The sequence below is a fragment of the Micropterus dolomieu genome, linkage group LG06 (assembly GCF_021292245.1).
Source record: "Micropterus dolomieu isolate WLL.071019.BEF.003 ecotype Adirondacks linkage group LG06, ASM2129224v1, whole genome shotgun sequence".
In the NCBI taxonomy this organism is placed as follows: domain Eukaryota; kingdom Metazoa; phylum Chordata; class Actinopteri; order Centrarchiformes; family Centrarchidae; genus Micropterus; species Micropterus dolomieu.
This window is the reverse complement of record NC_060155.1, coordinates 22,117,186-22,136,057: the sequence shown is the minus strand read 5'-3', so window position 1 is coordinate 22,136,057 and position 18,872 is coordinate 22,117,186. Positions and strand designations below refer to the sequence as shown.

The following is an 18,872-nucleotide window of genomic DNA, read 5'->3' as shown; positions in this document are numbered from 1 at the left end:
TGAAATGTTGAGGTGATGGCGCTACATAGATATATTAGGGGATCATCTTATTACAAAGTATCTTTAGGGGGACATGTCTATGTAATTTCATGGCAGTCCATCCAGTAGTTGTCAAGATATTTCACTCATATCATTAGTGTATAGCCAATAGGCCATGAATATGTTTACAAAAATCTGTGCCAACTCATGTAGTAAATTTTGAAAATGCATGGATATCTCTACCAAATTTTATGAAATCCATTCGGCAGTTTTGGAGAAATCACGATATATGATATGATATAAAATCATGATATAATGCACTTATAATGTTCTAGAAGGAAAAAGTCAGTCAGTCAGTCATCTTCTGAGGACCATGAATAAATTTTTTGACAATCCATCTAAAGTGGATGACCAACATTGCCTAGAGAGACATGCTGATAGTGTGTCTACAAAAAACTAAACACTACCACAGAGCACACACTCTGTAGGGTGTAGTCTTGTGCCCAATTAAGGCACTGGAAACAGTTATTTAGTAGTAGTCATAACACAAGACAGCTGTTACACAATAGAATCACCCCTGGTGTGGTCATAAAAACTAAACACATTTAGCAGTTTATTAAACTAATCAACTCTAATCTCCACCCGGGCGATGTGCCTGATCCATAGTAAAATCAATCAGCTTAGGATACTATGTGAACACACTGGCCTAAAACCCAACTAATGATATGCTGGCACATACAGTAAATATGAGTTAAATGGTACAACCTGTACACGGTCAATGTATATATATGGTTTATTTAGGTTTTGTGTGGAAACAAAGCCGTCCATAAGGATAATACAAGACACTAAACGCAAATTATATTGCTTCTAAGCATTCTCATATGTAAATGTACTCTGCCACTTTGGCATACTTTCTGTGTGGAGTCTATATTATTCTAGAGAGCCATTGGGGAGAGGGGTTAAAGCCTGGAATGCACACTATTTCCCCACAGGAAGCTGAGCATGGAAGTCTACCATTGCCCCACGCCCAGATCTCTCCATCTCACGCACAGTTGGTCGACTACTGAATTATAGTATAAGTCAGAGATTCTAAGTCATGTATGACACAGAGAGTAAAAAACATCACAGTACACTGCATTTGATCTTTTGTGTTTTAGTAAAGACATTTTATTTTTGATACGTCTTAAAAGGTTCATTGTACAAAATTTCACATGACATTACAAAAATATTGAAAGGCATATTTTTTTTAATAAAAATGTACTGAAGCTGTCTGCCTTGAGAGCTTTGTTTTTCATTAAACTTAATATTCACAAGTTGTCAACTTTACTGGATGACATCTGCCAAGCTTTGCCTCTTTAAAGCAGCATGTTTTACGTTTACACAGGTCTCGACACAAAGTCATAGTGGGCGTTTCTTCAAAAGAAATACTGTGTATAAACACATGAAACAGTATTGTACAATGTATGGTAGCATGCAGAATTTCCTGATGCTGTAAATAGAAGATTTTCAAGACATGTATGAAGAAAAAACTAGTATCCATATAAGCGTCAGATCAAAGCTTGTCTCAGTATCTTAAAGTTGAGTTAGGATGATAATTTCAGTCAGTGGTTTTTATCTTTGCTAAAAAGTTAATTACATTAATGTCATGCAAACATATTATCATCATTATAACTTTAAATTGTACACCAATGTAATGATTTTCATCTATGATAATGCAATTGTATACCAGTGTAATGATTTTTGTCTATTAGTTAAAATGCAGAGCTTCATTGGAAGCCCTAGTCTATTACTTTCCAAGACTTTAAGAGATATTAAGCGCTTAAAATGTGCCAATGAATTGTTTACTTTTTTACTAAATTATGCTTTGGTACTGAAAAGTAACCACTGCTCTAGGAAGATCTGGTCTTTAATTTAAGTATACATGCATGTACAGATACTTTTTTTCCACAGTGTTCCCGTCTCAAGTGTCTGTTGGAGCAGGTGCCTGTTCTCTGGCTGAAGAGGCACACTTGTAGGCTATAAACACTAAAATATATAGACATGACATTAAAACACACTGACATGCTCACAGAAAGGCCTCACCCAAACACACACACACACACACACACACACACACACACACTCTTACCTAAAACTTGTGAGCACCTGTCTGGTACATATAACAGTCATTTCATTAAATGGCTCAATGAGGGCTCGTCCTACCCAGCAGAAAGAGGCCCACATCTAACACATACGCTCTCACTGTACTTTCCACCTACTCTAAATTATGTGCACCTTCTATGAAACACTACATTATGGACATAACACAAGCTTACAAAGTCTTACAAAGCTTTCCAAAAGCTTAACTTCAGGTCATTCAAGTGGTGACAAACAGTACTGAGTTTAGCTAAAATATTACTATAAAATCACATATACAATGCTTATGTTCGTAATAAAACCAAACAACATCCTTCATGAAATCAAGGAATTAGTTTTTTTGTCATGTTTCGTTTGTATTAGTCACATAGTGAATGAGTGGCAGGAATATTAGTATAGCTCCCATGCTGAATGCAGCTGAGGGGAGAAAGGCACACACAGCTTTGTGTATAGCTGCCAATTCTCAAGTTTTGTTTTATTTCAGACTTTTGTCCATGGAAAGGCCTTGACAGAGGAGAATCTCCAATAATCTTCATAACATAAACAAACATATGCCCAGTCCTCTCTCTTTTCCACATTAAAATGTCTAGTGAGAATGAGGGAAAAAGATGAACATTTCCGTTGAGAAAGCAAAACTTGCTTGATTGTTTTCCGTGGCCTCTTCTCATCCTCTGAGATGTTCCATATATGTTCCATATTTGTCTGCATTATCCAGATTTTTGAAGTTTATTTCATCCAGTATTGACCAGTGGCTGTAGCAGTGATTTAAATGGCACAGGTCAGGGTTATATAAAGTCAGTTTGCAGTCTTTTCTATGCCATGATGAGATGGTTGCTTCGCTCTCTGATGTCTGCTGGAGGAACGAGATCTTTCTTCACTGGGGTTGGCAACAGGGTAGAACGTCTACCTTTGGGCTTAAACAAATCAGACACAAAGAATACCTGTGGAGGGAATAGAAAAAACCTTGAACACCTTAATCACTGCAAAATGGCACATTTGAAATTGGAATTTGTCTTGGACGGTTCCTCTTCCTTCACAGATCCAGTATGGAGTCCCTCAGTGTTCTATATTAGGTCTCTTTCTGTTTCCCATTTACATGCACCCTATTTGCAATTAAATTTGTAAATGCAGTCTCTCCTTCCATTGTAATGTACAGCCATGTTGTGTGTACCTATTGACCTGAGATAATTTTTTTTTTTACTTTCTCAACTGAGCAATTAATGTTTCTATCCCGTTTAACAAACTAAGAAGTACTGTATATGCACACATTATTACATTATCATTGTCAGACACAGAGCTTCAGGTGTATGCACACTCCTGTACAGGACAGACTGACCTATACGACCCAATTTTACAGACTCTAGTTTGATGTTAAAACTAAATGCACGGCCCTGCTGAACTGATGAATTACAACATACTTAACTGTCTCTTTTTACTTTTTACTACTCAACTGACAGTGCTTTATGTGCTTTTTTGAGTTGGTGAAGAACTTTGTACATTAAGTTATAATCGTGTTTTTTGTTTTTTTAACTGGGAAGTTAGAAATAACATCATGAAAATAATGTTTAGACAAGGCCACACAGATTGTTAATGATTTCTGTTGAATCTAATACAGAACTTTATAAAAATACAACATAATAGAAACACTCACTATGCAGTATGCCACCAAGGCTCCCTGCACAAAACCCGCCAGGACATCAGTGGGGTGGTGCTTGTGATCAGACACACGGGACATGCCGGTATAGAAAGACATCATGATGAGGGTGAACTGGGTCAGAGGGCGCAGCAGGCGAGCTCCGTGCCAAGTGAAACGAGACTGCAGATAAAACTGTAAAAGAGACAGAATTGTTAGTTGATATAGAGAGACACTTGTTGTTTTTAATCTGGTGAAGAATGTGTGTGTGTGTGTATGTATGTTAAAAACAATTCAATAACTCACCACCAGGTAAAGCATAGTGTACATAGAGAATGATGCATGCCCAGAGAAGAAAGATTTCCTGAGAAGAATGAAGGGCAATCAGCAATGTACCACAGCTTACAATGTAAAAGCTATCACTAGTCAACATGAGTACAAATACATTGTGTAAACTTAAAAAAACCCCCAAAAATCTCAAATAGTGTGTTGCACTTTTTTTTTTTTTTTACCTGGCCTCTTGAACTTTGCTCTCTGGCCCCTGACAGTGGTAGTCAGTGATGTAGCCCAGGGAGCAGTTGATAGTGGAGAAGTCTGGTTTGCACACATCGAGGAAGTGAGGGCGCATGCGGCCCACTGACACTTTGGCAATGTCGGTGAAGGACTGGCTGATGGCACAGCCGAAGATGAACACGCCCACCTGCTTGTAGAGAGCAGAAATGTAGGGGTTCCCTACAAAAGACTTGGACCCCTCGTTCAGAAAGTAGATCCTGTAGCTCTCCCCAATGATGATCTGAGGGGACAGAAGAGACGGTAACGTCAGTGAATATCGTGATTTTGACATAGTCCCAGTGCCAGTGTCCACCCTAATTCCTAAGCACTTAATTTACATCTCCTGAGCGCTCAGTGAAAATGTGTGAGTGCAGGAGAGAATGTATTTTATGAGGAATTGGACAGCACTTTGAAATTGTGTTACTTGGATAGAGGAGTTTGTTTGGCCAGTAAAGTGTACTGCTCATATTACCAATGTAATTTAATGTACAACTGTTTGTTGCTCATCATCTGAAAATATTTCACGCCATAGAATGTTGCTCTTGTAACGTCTTTTTTCATTATCTCATCAAGCTCTTGTGGACATTAAAGTATGTGATTTATTGAGGGTGGACATTTGGAACCGGGCTCTGGAGTGGTCAGACTGGAGAATTTAAGTTATGTATCTGACCAAAATAACTTTTCTAAGGAGGAAGATGTTATTATGACCGCTAAAAAAGAATCCAGTGATTTCTTGTGAAGTGGTTTACAAAGGGCTACTTTCTAGTTGAATATGTTTACCTGTGGCATTCTACTTCTGAGAGGAAACAGTGGGGCGATGTGGGAGGCAACTCAAACTGTCCGCCATGTATAGTTTGTAGTGTGTAAATAAACCACTGTCTCAAACCGACGATTGACGTGTAAGGGGAGGTGGATCGCCATAACGCACAACAGCTGTTCAAACTGCAAAAATGCCACCCCAACCCCCTTTATCCCCTGTTGTTTTCAAGGAGCTCACAAATGAAAATGTGAAAGAGGAGTCAGAATGAGAGTTAAGGAGAAGTTCCAGGAATAAAGTGGAGGGATGGAACGCAGAGTGACAGGAAGGCAGGATGGAAAGCAAAAAAGAGTATGAATAAAGAAAGGAAATTCATGATCAAGTAGAGTGCAAACAAGGAGAGGAGCTGAAAAGGGGAAGAAAGAGGAAGGTGAGAGGAGAAGAGAGTAGGAGGGAGAGTAGGGAGGTGGCGGGGGAGGCGCCGCTGGTTCTAATCAGCAGAAACGCTGAGCTAGGCGACGTGTCTGATTTTGGTGGCCAGACTCCACCAGGCGCACGTCGGGGGCACGTTTGTTTTTCACCGCTCCGGCTGTCTCTCTGAAACGGCTCCGATTTCACAAGGGATGTCTGGCTGTTTTCATGTTAGTATCTCGGTTTCATCAGACATTCTTTTGAAGGGCGCAGAAATAAGCTTCATTCTGGGAAACACTCTGTGCAGAGGGATAGCCTTTAAGGAGATTTAACAAGCTGATAGAGAGCGTTGTTTCCACCATCCAGGCCTTTGGAGCCAGCTCGATAAAGCCCAGCTGCTTTCATGGGAAAGAGGAGAGGGCGAAAACACATGGAAAACACATCTGGTTCCCCTTGTGTGAAATACTTAATTATGTGAATGAATAAATGAATTGGCATTGTAGGATATGTAGCTGTAATAATGTAACCTCAAGAGATAATCATGGGGGCAAGACGCTGATTTGTGGCTTATGTCAAATGTCTTGTATTTTTCCAAAATGACACAATGGTATTTTCCTTTCTTCACAAAAACATCTGCATAAATTATAAAAGATGTGGCATATTGTGTTTCTCAGATTTATTCAGTGGGAAATCAAGCACTAAATTACCTAATGATGGTGTTTTCTGGTTGAGAACTCACAAAGGCTGGCCAGAACGCTCTAGGGGGATGAACTGTAAAGTCACGTTTTGCTAGGGGGAAAATTAGGTATCTGGCAAAGTATTCTCGTTTAGGGCCTTCACCACAATTCCACCCCACCAATTACAGTATTTAACCGAACAACCATTGCGTCAACCATAATTACACAAAGCCAGAACTCCTTCTCACCATGAAAACCCCCGTGGCCCCAAGCCCGTATAGTAATCAGCTCTCCAGGAGCTGGGCACTACGGCTGGCCATGCCATGAGGCAAGGCAGCTTCCCACTGCGGGTCTGCCAGGTGACAATTGCACATGCTATGGCAGTGCTTAGTCACACCATAGAGCAACTAGAAAGGTTCAAGTCTGCCTGCTACTGTTTTTGGTAGCCCATTGCTAACATATTACCTGTTCCTTGGCATTTTCGATGTGTTAGCTAAAGTGGTGTCTAGCACACGGTTGCAAAATGCTGTGCAGTAGCTGGTTGGTTGCTTATTGTGTTACAAGTGTTTTCCTATGCGGTAGCTAGTTGGTTGCTAAGTTGCTGTTAGGATTTTAGCAGTGGTTCCCAGTGTATTTACAGGTGGTTACTACTCGGTTGCTTTTGTGTATTTTTTAGAGCATTAGTAGGTTGTTGCTAATTGGTTGGTAAGTTGTTACAGTCCAATGAGAAATTTATTTACGATTTAGATTAAGTCAAAGCAAATCTTAAATGGTCACTTTTGTTGTTTCCTCACTTAATCACCCCTAATTAAAATAATTTTGAAAATAGCGCTAGACCCCACCACAGATCTAAAAATTGGCCCATTTGTGATGGGCCAATTTTTGTGAAACAATGACATGTAGGGAATAACTTGTGTGGATATGGGTGGGTTTGTTTAAGGGTGTCAGGGTGTAGGGTTGGGTTACATGTTGCTACACTAATTTAGTAGAAATGCAGAGTGGACTTTGTCTACATTTGTCATAATAGCACACCAGAGGGTGCGTGTTAGTATCCACATTGGATTTTTGAGCAACAGTACTACTGTGAATTCAGAAGTGTTTTCAGAGAGTTCAAAGACCAGTACACAACCATGTCAAAACAAAGTCAGAAAAATCGCTTTGGGTCGCAGTTATGTGCGTTAAGTCTAACTGAAATGCTAGCCATTACTAGTTGGTAAGTTGGAAAATGGAAGCATGTATTAAACCGTAGCAGAAAGACATCCAAAGCAGACAGAGTGCTTCTGTGCCTCTGCACAGTGGCACATGGAGAGATTTTGGGATGACAGTTTAATGTGCAGATTTTGGCTTCATCCCCAGTGTTTTCTCCCAGGAGAATGCAACAAACTACTCAACACTTTATTTGCTCAAGTGCCTTTATCAACTGAGTCATCTTAAGCCCCCAAAGGAAAAGCCTTGAACAAATGCTGTTGACTGTTTTTTATCTAGAACGTGAATCTGAAGCCAATCAGGGAGACTGATAGCAAAGGTATGGAGAGGTGCTGTTTCAGTAATCTGTAGGATCTCAATTTACAACCACAATGAATCAACTGTCACATAAAGCCCTCTAATTGAGTGTGTATTTCCCTGAACATAGGTGCAGCAGGAATGTGTGTGGTTTGGTTGGAGAAAAACATGAACATGTATAAAATCATTACCACATTATTATATATTCTTGAAAATGTTATTGTTACCATAAACAAATTAGAACCCCTACTGGGCTTTTTGAGAATTATTACAATGCGTTAAGGATGAGAAATGATGTGATCAACGGTATCAGTGAGTTCTGCTAGTAATGGTGAAGGCTGCTGAAACATAAAGAGTGATGATGACATTAGTGATCAGAGTGAGGTGACTTACAGAGAGGATGGTGATAAGAATGCCAGCAGCGCTAAGTACACCGTCGCTAATGGTGTCTCCATTTTTGGCCGGGTACTTGATGGACTCATCATCGCAGTAAAACCCTCTATGGTAAGGCTGAACAGCGCTGGTCTCAATGACCAAGAAAGGCAGGCCAGCTAGTGTGAAGAAGCAGTGAGTGGCACAGAGAGTAAGAAGGGGGGTGGGGATGTGTGAGGGAGAGATAGAGAAAGAGAGAGATGGAGGTGCTGGGTTAATAATACGCAAATTACAGAGGTCGCAGGTACAAGCTAGAGGCAACGAGGGAACATCTGGGACCAGCTCCATCCATTCTGAGGCATTATCTGTGACTAATCAAGAAATAATGACTCCAGTGTTGTTAAATATTCAGTATTAGTGGGGCCTTTTGAGCAGACCTTTGGGTGTATTACAGGACCATACCTGTTTGCTTTTTTGGGGTTTTAGCCTGTTAACTACTAATCATGTACACTTTACTTTAAGGATGGCCATTTCTCATTTGTATTTAGACTGATCTCTAAATCTCCAGGCTGCCATTTCCATTAAATTCACTATTGAATGACAATGAAGTGGCAGACATTTGGAAGTAAAAGGAACCTAAAATAAACACTTAGCCAGCTTACAATTTTAGTTTACAACCGGCTTTATTGTCTTGTGGCAATAATCAACTTATAAATGGCAAATAGCAAAAAACAGTCTTAATATTACCTGTTCTTCATAACAGTCTTAATATTACCTGTTTTTCATAAATAAAAGTGAGAAACAATCCAAAAAAACCCAATGGTTTTTAAATGCAAGTGATATAAAAACAAAAAAAGCAAGTAAATCCTCTATTTACTTGTAACCAGTATTTTCTTTCCTCCCGAAAAATAAATACAATTCTGTTTAGACAAAACAAGTAATTTAAATAAGTTAACTGTGGCTTTGGAAAATTGTAATGGGCATTTTGCACTATTTTCTGACATTTTATAGCATAAATGATTATTCAATTATTCCAGAAAGGTAATCGGCAGCTGTATCCAAGAGTGAACCTTCAAGCTCAGCAAATCCTTGGTATTTTTAGTTATTAAATTACTTAAACAGTTAGTACATTTTCTAGGGAATAAATGGAAAGCAATGGCTTCCTAGGCTCCAGGGGTAGGAAATCAGTCTGAAAGCTTATGGTAACGTACAGTAACTTTGGAAAATGGCTGGCAGTACTATACATGATTTACAGCTAATGAGGTACAACATGCGAAACCACTGAGTGTGAGTCAGAGCCTGTTGAACCAATCATGTTTTTTAAGGTGTCACAAGCCAACCATTGGATGGATAGAGTGTCCCAAAATATGTTCTCAAGTTCTCTTGCAGTACCACAGCAGGACTTACTGAGACCACGGGCACAGTGAAGCCCACAGCTGTGAGGATGGTGTTGGACACTGTGCTGCCCTTATAGGGCAGCCTGATGCTGTTGTCATTGCAGAAGAATCCTCTCTGGTAAGGCGGGAAGGGAGATTTGTGCAAAAACACGGCAACAAGCAACACTGTATGGTTGGACACACACGAGCAGAGGTCAGACAGCTCTTTAAACCAAAACAGTGGACAGCTGCATCAATGAACATAATCAACAGGAAGACAAACAGAAAAGCACACAGAGGCACAGACAGACAGACATCTCAGTCACACAAACAGGTTAAAACCTCCATGCAGACATGTGTTCAAGTTATATTCTATTTTCAAATCTGACACTGATGCTGCAATGAGAAAATGACCGAAAATAAACAAAAATAAAGTCTGTTGAAACAAATGCCAAAATCAAAGCTACGTCATTGTTTTAAATTTAAGTGAAGCTTTTACGCTTAGAATAACATTCACTGAACTCAAGCAGACTGTTGGCGCTAAAAGGGTTGGATGTGTCCTGTTCTGGAAAGAGTCCATTGCTGCGAACTGACAAGAGAAAAACCCCACAAGCACTTTAGTCTTTCTTCCTTTTCTGTCGGGGCTTTCAAGTGCACTTAAAAAGGCCCACGTTAAGATGCCTTGGGGGGTGTCTGATCAATTTAGTGTCTTTCACCATGTAAAGTGGCAAAAAGATCTTATTTATCTCCCGACAACAAACATAGAGTGGGTGTTGCCAAAATGGAAGCTAAAAAGGACAGCTTATTTCCCCCATTTATCAAAGGCTTCATTGAAGGACTTTGAAATTTGAGTGTGGACGTGGTACCCAGGAGAGGCCTCAAATCTTTGACAGAATTTGGAAAACACACTTTCAAATCACTTCAAAGCAGCATTTAACTGACGATGGAGCTTTCAAGTCACACTCTGAATAATTCTGCAATCTGCCGATACAAAAGAAAGCAAACATCAGCGCTCTCTTTCTCACATCCTATGTCTCGCGGTCTCAAAAGCTCAAAAGCACCGGGGCGTAGAGGTCAGTGCTGAGAGCGGCTGAAGGTGGAATGGTTGTGGTTGGGGGGCATGATTTCTCAAACCAAATGTCAACACACGCTTCAGTTGCTGAGCCCCTCAACCCCTTACATCCACACACACACACACACACACAGCTGATGTTTGGCCTTTGAAGGTCCAGCTGGGTTGAGCTCACATTACAGACAGAGCTTTGCTGCCTGATGGGAACTCCAGAAGACCTACTTTCAGCAGGATTCACATTATTAACTGTCTCGTTTTCATTCTCGCTCTCCAAACAAATACCTAGACGGAGCTACAGTCTGCTCCAAATCAAGTCTGGTGGTGAGAGAAAAAGCAAGGTGCTACCTCTTAAGAGTTCTGTAACATTAAAATATAGTAAAAATATACAGTACTTGTGTGCTAAATCCTAATCGTCTAGTCCCTTCAGTTTGCTTGGCCTAGCCATGAACAGAACCACACAGGGACTTTGGCTGCCCAGACAACAAAAAAAAAAAAAAAAAGCATAAGCTGCTGAAAGTGCTGGATGTGAAAAACATTAAGCTCAGAGTCCTGACCCCTGCAAATGCCTCAAAACACATTCACAGACCTGATACAAACCACAAGGCCAGAGGCAGAGGGCAGAGATTGATAGACAGAGAGGTGGCAAATGGATTGATGAAATAAAGTGTCCACAGCTTTTAAGGGACCTGCACGGGTCAAGTGCTTCAAATAGGTGATTGGAAAGAACTACACAACCCCAACAAGACTTTGTCAGGTCCTGTTTTCCAGACATTAAGCGAGGGTTTTCTTATCCGTTCAGTCCTCCGACCCCTTCCATCCGTCTAAACAGTGCAGTATGAGTACTGAGTTCAGCATTTTAGGATTTTCCCCTCCTACTCTTCCTCCTTTCCCGCCTGTCACAGCCGGGGAAGAGGAGGGGGAGGGTGTCCTTGTCCTGCCAACAACAACACCAGTCAGCAGGCGTGGGTATGTCTTTTGCATTAGCTTAAAACTGACCCAAAGACAACAGAAACAAACAAAACCGAATTGGAGCTGGAGGGAGAAGTTCCTCGTGTCAACATCAGGGTCCTTCTGTTTGTCTTTGCCCTAAAGCAGTATGCTTAACAATCACCTGGGGTGACTGAAAAGACGCAAACACTGTAAATGACGAATGATGATGACTTTTTCTGCACATAACTGTGCGCCGACTCACAACAAAATATGGGAGAAAACCTATTATTAAGACTACACTAGTTAGAATTTCCTACACTCGCCCGTTTGCCTTTCCCCCAGTTCAGCACTGGCAGCTCCATGTCACTGCAGTTTGTGGAAACTAGAATCAATGTGTAACCCTCACGCTGAATTAAGTCCCCACCATATTTTGGAGGCATTTGCCAAAAACACCAAGTGTGACTATTAAAATAAACAGACGCACATTTTCCACTTGAAGGGATCGCTCGCTGTCTGGCGTAGAAATGTATACATGTCTGAGGCAGTGGTGGTGTATACACAGATGCAGTTGTTTTTACTTGCAGCAGCCCCCACACGACCTGCACCCTGTCGATCTGCCTGGCCTGCTACAAAACATAGTTTATAGTTTCATGGTGGAAGGGAAAGCGTGTCTACCTGCTTGGGTTAAATAAGAGCACATTTGCATGGAATTTGCATGTAGCTTGTGGCTACAACTGCTGCTTGTCACCTGTTCTTTGCTCTATTTATTATTCACATTTCTTAATTACACAGAAGGCAGTTTACATATTGTTCCTCCTCCCTCCTATTGCCCGCACACACGCACGCACGCACGCACAGCAATGCTGACAATACATTAGCACTAACACATACATATTGTATATACAAACATAAATAAATCATACAATGTCACATTTCAAGTACATGCTTGTAGCATGTACACACCTTAATTGCAAAAATACTCATCATTCAGTACCACCTGGGGAACGTCTTCACACTGTACATGCACAGTAGGAAAGATTAATTTAGGGTTAACTCAATTCAAGCATTTGAAACAGCTGATATCATTTTGCCTGTCCAGGGTGTACCCTGCCTTTCGCCGATGTCAGCTTGGATAGGCTCCAGCCCCCTGAGACCCTGTACGCAGGATAAGCGGTTGACGATGGATGGATATCATTTTGTAGGCTACCTCTATCTTTTGATATCCAAACATGCTATAAAATGTATCACGTAACTCTTACTTTGTTTTTCTTTTGGTATTTGATTAGTTGTAAAGTGGGACAAATTAAAATGTCTGTACAGTTTGACCATTCCTTAAAACAAAACTTTACTAATAGCCCAGTGCAACTTTGTACTTGCTTCACTATTTTTTTCCCAGGACTTCCAACTAAAGCAGACCCTTCAACCTTAATTCACCACTTCAACTCTTTCAGTGCTTGACGTTCAACCATTTTAACTTTTATTAACAAACATTTAAATTAAATGGTCAGTTCACCCAAACAAATATTTGGGTGAACTGACCATTTAACTCCAACTGTCCACACTGTTTACCTGGTTGCTTAACCATGCTTTACCTAGCGCTGAACCAGGGCAAAAAACACACAGAAACATTCTAAGATGATTAATTGGAAAACATGAAAGCCACCTGCTACAGCTTAATCTAAACTGAACCTGATCACCTCACCACGGCTTCAAGCAGAAAATTTTTTTAAAAAAATAAATAAATAAAAAATCAGCTTTCCTCAGTATTATTTGTCAGCATTCAATTACAAACGCCACTGAATTACTGCTCTAGAGTAGTAACTAATGTTATCTTTACTGGCACATCCCTGGATGCAGTTCTACTAGAACTAAAAATGCAAGAATGGAGGAGAGGTGATTACCATTACCAACTCGACATTTCCTCCTTGTGGTTGCTCTCTTTACACCGCATCTTTAGCCAGGAAAACACTGCTGGTTTGCTTACATGCTTCCCTGTGGGAAGTTCCATACAAATCATGGGGATTTACCTATGGGATTTACCCTCCATAGAGACAAAAACTACACCAAAACTAAATATAGCTGGTCAGAAATAGACTGTTTATACTGTAGATCTTTCAAGGAATTGTTAACAATAGCGGGTGCTTTTCCCTTGCAGTTGCACCAATGTTATTATATATTTGAACACTGCTTTGCTATTTGCAATCACACCAATGTTCCACAGAACAAACCATTGGAAACATATGTCAGAGAAAAAAATAAAATAGTGAAAAACTGGTCAATCAAATCAAAGGTTTAAGTCCCAAGGATGGGAAAACATTTTGTGTGACTTTCGGCTTCAAATTTCAGTGCAAACCCTCCAATTACAACCTTAACTCAGTGTCTGCAGCTGTTGAACATCACAGGACCTGTGCTGATGAACATGCACACTCAGGTCTGACCTTTTCACCACTTCCCTTAATTACACCACACACACACATACAAATATATTATGCCAGATGTTGAGATCAAGGGAATTCCTGCTGGTCTGGAATGTGAGCCATTCTGGAAAATATAATGAGGAATCAAAGCAAGCAGAGGTACAGTACAGGTGAGGGTGGAGACCAAAGAAATATAATCCCTCCTGGAGCAATTTATTAGTTTCCACTTTGCCAGCAGTATTTTTCTTTGGAAAAGGAAAACAGACTTCCACTAGCTAAGCTAATTTTTGGAAAATATGTAGCTTAATAGAGCTGTTACAGCTGAATGTGTAGGCTACAGTTGCTAATGGGGCATTAGCAAATGTAGACTACACTTGTTGCTTTGGTAACACAGCTTTTCCAGCTGGTGTAGCTAAAACATTTCAAACATTTAAATGAGTTTTTCAGTATCTTAACATCAATCGTGTCAATAAAGGTTAATTAATTTAACTGACATTAAGCTTGTTTATGAGGACAGTATTATTATTTATTATAACCTTTATTTAACCAGGAAAGGTCTAATTGAGATTTAAAATAAAATCTTTTACAAGAGCAACCTGGCCAAAGACATGCAGCAGTACAATTAACAGGTTTACAGACATAAAAAACATATACCAATTTACAATTAAAATAAATAATAACTTATAGGATCATAAAATATCAAAAACAGTCATCAATACAAGTCATAATCAGGGATCAACAACTGCTACAGCCAGGTGTGACTGCCTCCAAGTCAATTAGCAGTAAAAACTTCTATAAACGTGATGTGATTGATTAAACATGACTTCAATCATATAATAAAGTAAAATATCAAAAATAACCTACATTAAATATATTATATCTAACATTATATGAAAGGAAACAGCTTCATCCTATAGCAGATTAAGACATTATGAGGGACAAAAAGTTAACTTAATCTTGAAAACGTCTTTAAAAGTCCTGTAAAGTCCTATTGGTTACAATGAAAGATTTAAAAAGGCATAAATTCACTGCCGACAACCAAAAGTAGTAATGTCATACGGTGATTAACATGCAGTGAGACTCTCACCTAAGAACAAGCAGAAGAGATCCACTCCGACCAGTAACTTTCTCCTGCTGTGGTCTTTGCAGTTATTGTTGTTCAGTGAACTCCCGCCGTTCCTCGTCTCGGCTGCCATAGTTTTCTCATATATCAAACAGCGTTGCATTTAAAACTTATTAAGTGGTTCGAATTAAAAAAAGTTTTTAAATCGTGTTACTAGCTGTAGCGGTGCTGCGTTTACTGTATTAAATACTATCTACAAGTGGCTCGCGAATCTGCTTGAATCCCAGGGGAGGACTAGTCATAAGTCTGTAGTGTTAGTCTTTAACTGAAAAAATAAAATACATTCAATGGAACCACCAGTCCCTGTCTCTCTTACAATCGCAGCATGCTTTCTTCTGACATCCTTTAACTCCTTTTCCTTGGGATATAGTGAAAGTCCTGCGACAGCCTTCCAAGAAAGCCACTCCTCCAGCCCCTCCCCTTTCAATTAATGCCAGCTGCTTCTCTCTCTCTCTCTCTCTCTCTCTCTCACACACACACACACACACACACGGGGTGCTGGGGGATGTTCACAAAACACTGCAGTAAGGGTGTTTCACAAAGCAAAGTCAGCCAGATAACAATGAAAAGGATCCTGATATGTGAGAACAAGTGGAACATTTATGCAGTAGGAGATACGTTTTCCACAAGAAGCAGTTTCTCTCTTTACAGAAGTTATATATAAAAAAAAAAAAGCATTTTAGAGTGTACAACATTGACAACCCTGAAGTGTAAACAAATTTCAAATAACTAAAGACCAACTTGACAAAGTGAGCGTGAAATTCTGACAACAGTTATTCTCAGAAGTGGATTACTATAAGTCCGCAGGAGCTACACAGTAAATATTATGATTGTTGCAGCAATCTGTTTCAAACAGAGCATGCATACAATGTCATAAAAACATAAGAGCATAAATCAATGACAAATATTTATTAGTTGTAACAGAAACGAAAGAAATTCCCAATGCAGAGAACACATTCACAAACCAATCTTTAAATGTAAGCTACTATAAGTGAACAGTTGGCTCCATTATGTCATTGATTTTGGATAAAATGCAATGATTCAATTTGTGCTCCATTAACAGTTACAGTAACATCAGAGAATGAACAACAAAAAAAAGGGTGTGTGTGTAAATGTGTAAATGCACCAGTATGCACAACAAACTAAACACAAAGGTCACATCAGCAGCTACTTGTGATGGTTTCTTTTCTCCACTGTAGACATCAAAAAACATGAATAAATGACAAACTGGTTTTGATGGCAGATATTCTTCATGGTATTAAATCCCAACAGGTGTACTGTACAGTTTCAGTTTTTAATGCCGACGTTTCCTGGTTCACCGGATGTGGTAATCAGAAGGTGTCGGCATATAGTGGCGGGGGAGGAAGGAGTTCCAGCTCTGTAAAGTCAACCTCCTGTTCACTGTCATGCAAAACACAGAGACATTACAGTTCATGAGGAGAAAGCCAAACAACCTGAAGTACTTATTTGGTAAAATCTACTCAGATCAACAGAGCAGAGCTTCACTTGCTGATTAGCGGGAACCATCAACACTTACGGATATGGAGGCTCCTCAACAGCACACAAGAAGTCTGGATCAAGACAAGCAGATACAAAAGGTCACACTAACTTTGAACTGTCTCTGCATGACCCTCCCTGTCCATGTCCCCAGGTTACAGGAATCAGATAAGTGTACCCCACAAGTTATTTTCCACTGCAGGCAAGACACCAACAAGTGTTGCATCCTTAAAGACATTTGTAAGTACCGTTCTCTTAGCTTCACCATTATCAGTGAGAGTGACATAAGTGGTGACAACAGTGGAGTCATGGAAAAACTTAAACACTGTAAACTTACTTGGTGGCTCAGCACTTTGCATAGGACAGAATGGATAAAATGGAGAAAGGTGTTTTTTTTTTTTTTTGGAGCCGTTGATAACAGATTGAATATAACAACATCAGTGGACTTGAAAAGATAACTTTCAAGAAAGTAGTGGTTTAGGTAAGGGTATGACAGTACTGTACTTTGTAGGGGTTGTTCCTCCACTATCAGGGATGTCTCCAAATTCATCTTTGCGGTGTTTAAAAAAGATGGCTAGTTTCTGCAGGGCCTCATGTCTGGTCCTAAAGGTTTGAAGACAAGAAACTCTTGCTTTACTACTGTAACTATTAATTTTCATACTTATCAATGGCCTACAGGGAGCACCTATACAATACATTATAATCCAATACAGTAATCTCGAAATAAACACTAGCTTTATTAAGCAGGGTAAGTGTAATAGAAGTCCAATGAATTCCCAGGCCAGATACGATTCAGTGTTAGGACAACATCATGCTACATGATGTAAAATGTTCATGTTTTTTTGTATTAATTTGAAATACCAGAATAACTTTAAATACTTATTAACAACAATTTGGGAACGTTATACACATTGACCGACCTCTCTTACTCTTGTTTCAAGAGTCCACAGAGTGACCCGGTGAAATTGAACCCACTATATTTCAATCATATCTGCTTGTCGTCACTAAATATTACTGCTCCTCTAAAGGTTAGGCCTACGTCTAAAGCTAGTAAGCAACCCTGGATAAATGACATGATCAAGTCTCCAAGTCCATTACCTCAGTCTGAAGGATTTATTAAGTAACTACAATAACATGGTTAAGGATGCAAAAACACACTATTTTTCTGAACTCATTACTACACATAAACACAATCCCAGGTTTCTGTTTAAGACTGTGGATCAGCTGGTAAACCCAACCCCTCCTTGTGCCTCAGCTGGAAGTAATGATGACTGAATTGTTTTTATCTTATTTTACCAATAAGGTGGTGTCAATCAGAGCCTCCATTACCCCCGCGGCCTCTTACTCAGAGGTCCCTCACCAGCAACAACAGAGTTTTAACCAGTTTTATCCCATCGACTTGGCTGAGCTTTTAAAAACAGTATCACAAATGAGAGTGTCCTCCAGCCCACTTGATGTAATACCTACGAAGTTTTTACTGAAAGTAATGGATTCTGTTGGGCCCCATTTGATCTGTTTTCAACAGCTCCCCATCTACTGGTTGTGTCCCTGATTATTTTAAAATGGCTTGCATGAACCCACTTTTAAAGAAACCTGGTTTTGATCCCTCCCTCCCGCATAATTTTAGACCAATTTCAAAACTGCCTTTTATTGCAAAGATTCTAGAAAGAATTGTGTCCAAACAGCTGCTTACTGTACTGGAAAATAACATAATATTTGAAAAGTTTCAGTCTGGTTTTAGGAAGTACCACAGCACTGAGACTGCCCTGCTTAAAGTCACCAATGACCTTTTAATGTCTGCTGATGAAGGCATGTGCTCAGTCCTGGTATTCCTGGACCTTAGCGCTGCTTTTGACACCATTGATCACAACATCATGTTAGACAGACTGAGGCACTGGGTGGGGATCTCTGGTACTGCCCTAGATGGTTTTCATCCTACCTGTCAAATAGGAAGTTTTGCGTGTCTGTAAACAACTATGTCTCCTCGTTCTGTCCAGTTAAATATGGGGTCAGGGGTCGGTCTTAGGACCCATTTTGTTTTCCTTGTATCTGCTTCCCCTTGGACATATTATCCATAAACATGGCATTTCTTTTCATATTTATGCTGATGACACACAAATATACTTGCCCGTCAGATCCACAGACCCTGGAATGCTGAGTTCACTTAATAACTGCCTTTGTGAAGTTAAAAAATGGATGTCAAATAATTTCCTCCAGCTGAACTCAGACAAAACAGAAATCCTGGTCATTGGGTCCCAGCAGGTGGCAAATCAAATACCCATCTGCCTGTGGCAAAGAACCTTGGTGTTTGGTTTGATAGTAATTTAAATTTCGAGCAGCACACCACAAAGCTTGTTCAATCATGTTTTTATCAACTTAGAAATATAGCTAAAATTCGATCTATGTTAACTTTTAAGGACACCGAGACCATTTTACA

General features: G+C 39.8%; 2 protein-coding genes across 11 annotated transcripts in view; both read right to left on the bottom strand.

Annotated features, from left to right (window-relative positions):
• Positions 1–1,116: 1,116 nt before the first annotated feature.
• On the bottom strand, positions 1,117–15,585 carry LOC123971884 (phospholipid phosphatase 3-like). Of its 2 annotated transcripts, none has more exons than XM_046050931.1 (6): positions 14,903–15,585; positions 9,428–9,582; positions 4,261–4,541; positions 4,055–4,112; positions 3,767–3,943; positions 1,117–3,056 (listed from the first exon to the last, which is right to left on the bottom strand). In XM_046050931.1, exons 1-6 carry the CDS (start codon positions 15,039–15,041, stop codon positions 2,928–2,930), a joined length of 939 nt encoding a protein of 312 aa, XP_045906887.1. In that variant the 5' UTR covers positions 15,042–15,585; the 3' UTR covers positions 1,117–2,927. The 2 variants fall into 2 exon arrangements, with proteins under 2 accessions (XP_045906887.1, XP_045906886.1); XM_046050930.1 differs by lacking the exon at positions 9,428–9,582 and adding an exon at positions 8,042–8,199 and having other exon boundaries at positions 14,903–15,569.
• A 247-nt stretch (positions 15,586–15,832) lies between these two features.
• Positions 15,833–18,872, bottom strand: part of si:ch211-188c16.1 (uncharacterized protein LOC562677 homolog) — a 14,134-nt gene continuing 11,094 nt past the window's right edge. For 5 of the 9 annotated variants that reach the window (XM_046050921.1, XM_046050920.1, XM_046050928.1 and 2 more), the window contains 4 exons: positions 16,935–17,038; positions 16,773–16,786; positions 16,476–16,509; positions 15,833–16,339 (listed from right to left, as the gene is read on the bottom strand). In XM_046050921.1, coding sequence (XP_045906877.1) covers positions 16,254–16,339; positions 16,476–16,509; positions 16,773–16,786; positions 16,935–17,038 — 238 coding nt within the window. In that variant the 3' untranslated portion in view covers positions 15,833–16,253. The remainder of the gene's footprint in view (positions 16,340–16,475; positions 16,510–16,772; positions 16,787–16,934; positions 17,039–18,872) is intronic. The other 4 variants (XM_046050926.1, XM_046050927.1, XM_046050924.1 and 1 more) reach the window with 3 other exon arrangements.